Here is an 8,785-nt window from a genome sequence, read left to right as displayed (position 1 = left end):
ACGAAATGTAAACGTCGGTTCTATTCGTGATCCAGTTCAACATTTGCTACAGCCTTTCGAGAGTTTATACAAATCTTGATTCATCCAAAGTGTCCCACAGAATTATTTTTTCTCTTCTCGTACATGTTGAGCCTCTCGAGTGTTTTCTGCTGGCTGGTTGGCTTTGACGCACTCAAGAAGAGATGCAGAAGGGTCGGGTCTTGTTTTATTCTCAGATGCACGTAAACCATGTGTCTCTTTGATACTTGTGTAATTTTAAATATTTATTATTTATATATGTACATTCATAAAAAAGAAGTTGAAATGTTTTCTTTTTTCTGTATTTTCACAGTTTTTTTATCATATGCCCAAAAAGCCAAAGAGTGAGCGGTTATGGTATGTGTGCATGTTTTTAAATTAAATAAAGTGAAAGAAGACAGGTTAGGCGTGAGGCTGCCTGGATGTTCTTCATTCATGATTTCTGAACAGAGGTAACGGGGAGTCTGGACGGAAGGATATAAGCTGGCGGGGAAAAAAGTACGAAACATGCATCAAGTATGCATGTGATTATTAGTCTTGGATTTACTGACAAACTTCTTCTCCTTCACTCTGCGGTTCTGGAACCAAATAGTAACTTGGCGTTCTGAGAGGTTGGTTGTCGCAGAGATGCGTCGTCTCTTGTCTTTGGTGATAAACTTGCTTGCTGCATACTCTTTTTCCAGTTCCTTTAGTTGCATCTTGGTGTAGGGAACACGCTTTTTGCGCCCTCGACGATAACTGCTGACTTCTGGCTGCAACGGAACAACATCTATAAAAAAAATAAGGAGACATTATTATAACTTGTTTGTCCGGTGAGACACAGATAAAAAAATGAAGAAAGTTTGGTTCAATTCGACACTTTGGGAAAACACCAAAAACAGTTATCTGTTAAATAAAGTAGCCTATTTAATTGTTGCGTCAAATTATTTAAATATCTGGAGACAAAACGGTCATAAATGAACAAAGAGGCAGTTGTGTTCCTATTGTGGGCTACTTTATTTATTTAATGCAAAATAATATATTAATATTGAAATATTAAAATTACCAAATTATATATATCTATAGGTGGATGGGGGTTATTTTTTGGTCCATTTCACGATGCTGAGATTATTTAGTGTGCCCCCCCAGCATTGGAGTAGCCTAATATAATAGGTTTTTAACCAGCACTGATACACAGACAACAATAAATCATTCTTGAGTAAAGTTTGGATGGATGGGGTTTGTGAAAAGACCAAATCATCCTCAATTTAAAGTCTTGCTAAAATGCCAAGATTGTGGGTATAGCAATGACAAGTGTTTTTCAGTTATAACGCAGTATACTGTTATGCAAAATCATGTGTAGGCTACCATAATTATTATGTATATTATAAAAGAGCACAAACGCCCAGCAAAAGTCTTTTTCCAAAATCACATTAAAGGTAAAATAAGGTGAAGGATATTAGGATCCTCTGGCAGCTGAAGTATGCATACATTCAGATGTGTTTTAGGATTTTCCCTGTCAGTAAACTGGTACATAATGTTTTAGACAGAGGTATGTCCACAGCCCTTCTGTCAGCCACGAATTACTGTCTAACGGCCCCAACCACACTTAAAGAAACTGTAAAGAACTTGGGCACGCACAAAATCAGCACTATAGACGATGTTCATCAAAAGGACTGCATTAAACAAGCATATTTTGTTATATCCTTATTTGTGGCTACCTGTGTATGTGACCTCTTCTAAGGGGGGAGGGGAGAGTTGCTAAACAGGTCAGGGGCGTGATGGTGGTGACAAGTATTCACTATAACCACTATAATGCGATAGTATCTTTATAGTTTAGATCTGAAATTACAGTGAACTACCAACATAGCACTGGTAATTTTGATTTGCCACAGCTGAGTAACAATACTGAATGGCTGAGTTGGTATTTGCATCATATGCAATATTTTTGCTCACAGCTAAAATCAATAACTTGACTACAGAACGTCAGCTGCTCTTAGGGGAAAAATAATAATAACGCTGCTCCATGGCATTCGCAAAATGTCCATAACAGATTGCGGGGCACCACTCCCGATTACTACTGACAAAGATTTATGCGTGGTACAAATAAGGACCTTCTGTATTATCATACTGGAGGAGCAAAGGTAGATACTATTGCCATACCCCAGGATCCAAATTGCGTGACTTTCCTAGCTTTAGAATCCTGTGACTCAATAATATTTGAGTTAATATATGACTAACCTTTGTAACCAGATACGTCACTCAAACATTGTACTATTTTATGTAAGCGGTTGTAAATAAAATGCATATTCTAGGCGAACTAAACTCTGTCATGCTGAAACTTGTTGAGGTTAGGATTCTCTCAAATGCTTGTTGTGGAAAGCCAATTTCCGACTGTCACATGTCAAAAATGAATCGAACAAAACTGACACATTTGACAGTTTCCTGCAGACCGTCTGGATGCGCAATCAAAATCCATTATGTAGAGTTATGAGCTGAAAGCGCTTATCAACTGATGAAGAATACATATCGACACATTTCTTTAAGGCGAATGCTTTGCATGTTCAGTTTACAATTGGGGAAAAGTATATCCTATCATAACAGGAAGTCGTATCATCCCTGTAATAGCCTACATATGCACTTTTAATACTTTCATGGTTTCACAACTATACCAAGACATAGCCTACCTGGAAACGGAGATTTCCAAAGATGAGAAGATTGTGTTTGCTCCTTTGAACAGTACACCTGCCCATCCCAGCCATTCGACAGAGCCCAGTGTTGATATCCCTCCATGGGGATCAATGCATCGTGACGTGGCTCGGGATGCGCGCTAATACTGGGGACCACCGACATGTCTAGATATCCTGGAACCGCCTGGTACGAGCTAGCAAAACTCGGGTAGAAAGCAAACTCTTTTGCCCTGCTGGAGAGCTCCTCCGTGGGCAAGGCGCTGCTCGTTTCGGCATATTTTTCTGCGGGATGGTATGAACACGGTTTCTGCTGCAAGTTCACGTTGTGCGAGTGAGATAATCTGCAACCGTAGTAAGGGTTTCCAAAAGGGTAGCCGTAACTCAGAGAGGCGCTAGATGACGTCTGTGGAGCGGGGCACTGTCGCCCAGTTTCAGGGGAAGATATATCCGAGTACACGGATCCCTGGTGAGTCGCTATGGTGCCGGAATGCCGCCCCAGCGCGGGGTGTGAGATCAGTTCCCTGCAATGAGACGCAGGGCAATTCCCGCTCAATCCTTCCATAATTTGGCTTTTATTCTGATTATTTTCATTCGGGCTTTTTTCATACACGTACATCAAGGTGTCCGCCCAGCGTGGATGCAGGACCAGCGAAGTCGTCATATCACGGGCTGCCGATGCTTTTTAAAAGTCGCCTACTCCAAGACTGATACCTCATTTCCAACTACATTTTACACACGCGCATGCGCACGACTACATCCATGTGTCCAGTTCATTAAAGCGCAGGCACGTGATATGCTAACTATCCCAAAGAGACTGGGTTGTGGGTGGGAAGAATAATCCCTTTAAACAACTACTGGCTCATGTTTCACGCCTGGCTTCTATGGTTTTCGGTGCCCAGGCATTGGCTAAGAGAGCTGGAGATAGCTGTTCTAAAAGGGGAAGGCTTCAAGCTAAGGAGAAAGAAAACATCCTCAACATTTCGGCCGACAAATGTCTGGACACTTAGCAGTATGCACTTTTTTTTTTATTTAACCTTCATTGTCTACAATCTCAAACGTTGCATATATGTGACAACATAAATACAGAAGACATAAATAAACATATACATACAAGGAAACGTCCATAAATTCATAAAGAGTTTCATAAGTTGCATAAGCAAACTATACATGATCGGAATCTTATGAATTCAGTTATTCTTCATTTTTTCAGTTATTCAGCAGCTTTTCGTCATCGTCATAACCCTAAAGAAAATGATTAACTTCCAATTGCATTTGAGGGAAAAAATATTTGCGTTATTTAATATACGAATGAATTATTATGCTGCAAATTAATTTTAGAAACTAATAAAATAAAACCCAAATCAACAACAAAATATATAATAATATGCGAATAAAAATGCAAAAAATACTACAAACAGAATATAAATACTCTACACAGGGTAAAAAAAGCATTGGTGTGCTCTGTCATGTTATTTCATGTACCATTTTAATTATAAAACTAATGGCGTGTGATCATGACTCTTTTGTGAATTGCTTTTCATTGATATGTATGTTTCTGTCTCACTGTTATAAAATAATTTGCCTCATATTCAGTTACACAATTGCAGTTTTAAGAGTTGTTTTAATTATTATTTTCCATGTACCCTCCAACGTTTAGGACTGCGTGCTGATGTGTACGTAGTTTAGTTTGAGCTCAAACAAAGCAATGACTATCAGAAAAATATACAGCTGAAAAATATTGCAAATGTTAAGTATGGATTCATTTTTACATTCTTCATTAACATATTTCCCTCCCACTGACTTGTCCAAAATGTCCAATGTCAGGATAACACAATACACATCCAAACATATTTGTAGTTTTTCCAGGTATGGTAGCTGTTTATTTTTTTATGCTGCATTTTTATTCTTTTTTTGAATTCTAGAATTTTTATTTTTATTCTTTTTTAGAATTCTTCAACAAAATTTAATCAGGTCCAGCTAGAGCCATGACACGAAAAAACGCATAGACACAGGATCAGATTTTCTTCCGGTCTGATGTTGCACATTTACAATGCAGCGTTTCATGAGGAATGAATAAGAGGGTCCCATACTCTGTTAAAACAGTCCTCTGTTATTAGTTTCAATTGTGTAGCGACTAGACAGACAGAGACTACTGTGTAGGCTACTACAGATGATCTGAACAGTTTTTACCATAGGCAATGTTTTTTTTTTTTTGCGTTATTTATAATGTTGATTACTCCTGGTTGCAAAGATAAACCCATCGTTGTCTTCACAGGCTGAAGAATGGACGAATCTTACAAATGGCAGCTGCATGGAAGTCCAAGGTCAAGGTAAAAAACGCAGACAAACAGGGTCGTAATCAGAGTCTAGACAGACAAGAATGAACTTCACACTCGTATGCATGCAAACTCGCTGTAGTTTGAAAGGCTTTGAGATACAACTTGAGAAAACGGAAAAGAAACCGGCAAACAAACCAAGTTGTCCCCAAAGTAAATTCTCATTTTTAAAGTGCACCGGCAACTGTTAAACCGTTACGAGTAGGAAGACAAATACGACTAACAATGCAGATCCCCTTCCGGTGAATCTGCTTTCTTCCTCTCGTATTTCTGTGAAGTGTTCCTCTGTATGACATGTTAATTATGGAGCTTCTAGCTTACTCGTCTGACTTATATTATCAAGATTTAATTAATTAAATGAGCTTATGTACTAGAACTACGTTCGTCACAAAACAGAAAAAAGTAGTATTGTACAATACAATGATGTACAATATTTCTATACATTTTCTTCCTCAAACCAGCAAATTCTTGATGTGAAAATGAAATTGTAAAGTAAGCCGCAGGCCAAAGAGTTTTGGTGTTACCTTATTGCCGTATTTAATGTAAGGCAGAGCTTATGCAGTAAACTAATACATTTACCCTGGATGATAATTTTCAAAAGCTCACTTTGATTGATTTTTCATTAAATGCAAACAACAACTTCAAAAGTTGATTTTTAACAATTAAATCGTGAACGATCACTGTTAAACAGCAGATAGCCTATAACAAGTATATACAACACATCTTATAATAATAAAACAAAATCCCAAGTCATATGAAAAGTAGCCTAAATCTCTTCGTCAATACAAATACATTTCTATGATTTAAATAAGGTTTTATTTATTTCATATTTAAGATCGCACTCCACACGCAACAAGGTTGTGCTCATGTTATTGCTTCATTTACAAGTTGAAAATATTTATTCAAAAGACACGCAAGAATCTGTTTGAATAAAGTTTGAATATATAGCCTATTCATAAAACGATTTGAAATGGCGTTAACTTAAAAGGCTCTGTTGACAATATCTGCTATTCCTGTCTGTTATTAGTCTGAAATTTGCATTTACTGTTGTTTACACTTGGGTACTTTTCAATTAAATTAATCACATCTCCTCTCTAACACTGTAAAATAATAATACTGTGTACGTGTAATCTCAGGCTTTGCACTTCACAAGCCTGTGTTTGGAAATGCATTTCCATGCAACAGTTCAAATTACACCATCTTAACTAAAATACATGTAAATTTGCGACATTTTACATTGTGAAACCATACAGTTCAGTATTAGCATTTCAAATCAGTGAGCAATGTTTGAAAAACAGCAAGAGCGCAACATACTGCGCCTTTAAAATTGTGACCACAGTGCCAAACAGGAAGAGGATCTTGTGAGTGTCTCTGTGTCTGAGTCAGTCTGTCTCTATGTGAATGTGCTCCTGTGATTGGTTATGAGAGAAAGCACTTTTCTTCCTTGAATTTCTTTGTTTAAATCACAAAACACATTATTTCACGTCAAACGATTTATTTCAAATATTGCATATTTATTTTAATAGCACTGATGAATAAGACAAAAAAATAAGCAATTCGCTGAATATACATAAGAGATCTAGCAAACACAAGTCTGGATCATACGTTTCCTTACAAAATTGTGCACCTAGAAATGCACGTCTCTGTGTGTTTCAGTCCATGTTGCAAGCAGAGCTTTCTATAGGCATAGTTTCTCTGATGTTTAACTTTTCTGTTGCAAAGAATCACAGGTGCACACCTAAATATAAATATCCATGTCCTTCATTCACAATTAAATTACCGCTGTGGTGGAACACACACTGAATTATCAACTTCTTAATCACATTCCCAAAACTAGAAATCTGACCTTTTTCCGAAAACGGACTTTTTAGCCCCAGTTTAACAAACTGACAAGGAGTGATGTTTTGAAAATACATATCAAAATATCAAATAAAAATATTACAAATGCTTAAAGAGAATAACAAATGTAAGAAAAGCATTGCCTGGACTGTTACAAATTGAGATCTATCAAAAAGGACGAACCAATTGCGTAGTTCATCGACGTCATCACACAAAAACACCTAAAAGCGACAATAATTTACTAAAAAAATAAACATTGTTGGTCACGTGACAAATTGTTCTAATGTCAAACCATATCTAATGGAAAAAAGCAACATATTTATTTAAATATTTCCATTTTATGTTATTTTTCACAACAAAACTTTAGTCTGTTTTCATTGCTCTGCTATTACACACTTAACCCACATTACCAGCCTACGAGCTACTATACAGGCATACTGAGTAAAAACAGATACCTGTCGCTGTCTACACATCTCTCTATCACAGGCCCAAATCGTCATTCAGATTTATACATTCATTTATTCATGTGACAGAAAATAAATGAACGGAATTTATTCCCCAGCAAATAATTCCATCTTTAACCCTGCCTTATGCAAAAAAAAAAAACATTTACAGTATACACAAACGTTAAAATAATACATTTTTGCTTAATTTGCTCTTATGAAAACAAGAAAAATACATCGTAGGCTCTCATAAAGCACAGATTTGAGTTGATCCATACCTATTAATTCATTTATAGAATAAAACAAGAGTTATAGTCAACAGTTTTGCTCGTCCGAGTTAAAGTCAAGGAAATCTGTCATTCAGAGATTTGGGAGCTGGATTGTTGTGGCTGAGCGTCTTGTGTTGTGATGGAGTGGGGAAATATAGATTGCAACATCGGTTAAAGCTCGCTAGCCTGGGCGCTATTAAAAGGTGGCTTCTATTCTGGTTTCCACTGCTCAGAGACCATTTGAATACTCACGTTCAATAGTTTAGTCAGTCAAAAAAATATTATGACATCACAAATTAGATTCATTCTATATATTCATTCGATATTCTTTAAAGACTGTTTATACCGAAACTGCTTATTTTCCACCTTAAAAAGATGTGCGTTAAAAGTACACAGTACTTTTACTCTATTACAAAACCTGGTTTACAGGTAAAACTGATGTAAAAAAAGACATCCAAGCAGTTTTTTGTTAATTATCCAAGTAAGAATTCATTTCCCACCAAAATTTACATAATATAGTATACTGCACTTTGAACGAAAAAAAAAAAATTCTTCAAAAAACGTAAACGCAACCTGTTCTGTGCCTTAATCATCAAAAAAAAAAAAAAAAAGTGAAGTGTTCCAGGCGTTTTAAAGCTACACCTTGCCTCTGCATGCACATTCTTGCGGGGCTGCTGCAGGCCTTGTTCAAGGGATTGATTCTCCTATGACAAAAATTTACATCTTGCAGAGTGCAGTGCCAACGTTTATGAATATGTATCATTATGTTGCTGCAGTGGCACAGTGCTACAGTACAATACCCCTATACCAACATGATTCAGTTAAATATTTAAGCCAAGAAAAGAACAGTAGTTGAGTGGGTATACGACTAACCAGTCTTCCAAGCTAAACATATCAAACTCTGTTTCGTCATGAACGCTATACCGTCCCTTATAGAGAAGAAAGAAATCCGTATTAAATCTCGCATAGTTGTCAGCAGAATATGGTTAGGCCTGCGTCAATTCAGTCTCTGTGCAATGCGGTATAAATCTGTGGCTGATATGAAGAACATGTGAGCAATATGATCATTAAAATCTGCGGTCAGGCAGAGTAGGCTATACAGCAAGAAATGATTCACCTAATAATGATTCACGGACCGGGATGTTCATTTTTAACACAGAAACGCGACAGTACCTGCGTAGCATTCTTTGTTAATTGTATATAACCTGCTT

The 8,785-nt window shown here is 36.9% G+C and overlaps 1 protein-coding gene across 1 annotated transcript; it reads right to left on the bottom strand.

The window, feature by feature from the left end:
• Nucleotides 1-530: 530 nt before the first annotated feature.
• Nucleotides 531-3,348, bottom strand: LOC306860894 (homeobox protein Hox-C13a; the record flags this gene model as incomplete). The annotated part of the gene is made up of 2 exons (XM_079402904.1): nt 531-787; nt 2,685-3,348. The coding sequence occupies 2 exons, from the start codon at nt 3,346-3,348 to the stop codon at nt 531-533; spliced, it is 921 nt and encodes a 306-aa protein (XP_079259030.1).
• Nucleotides 3,349-8,785: the final 5,437 nt, after the last annotated feature.

This window comes from Barbus barbus (genome assembly GCF_936440315.1).
Source record: "Barbus barbus genome assembly, chromosome: 41".
Taxonomy (NCBI): Eukaryota; Metazoa; Chordata; class Actinopteri; order Cypriniformes; family Cyprinidae; genus Barbus; species Barbus barbus.
Note: the sequence above shows the minus strand (reverse complement) of the source record. Positions and strands in the feature narration are given on the sequence as shown.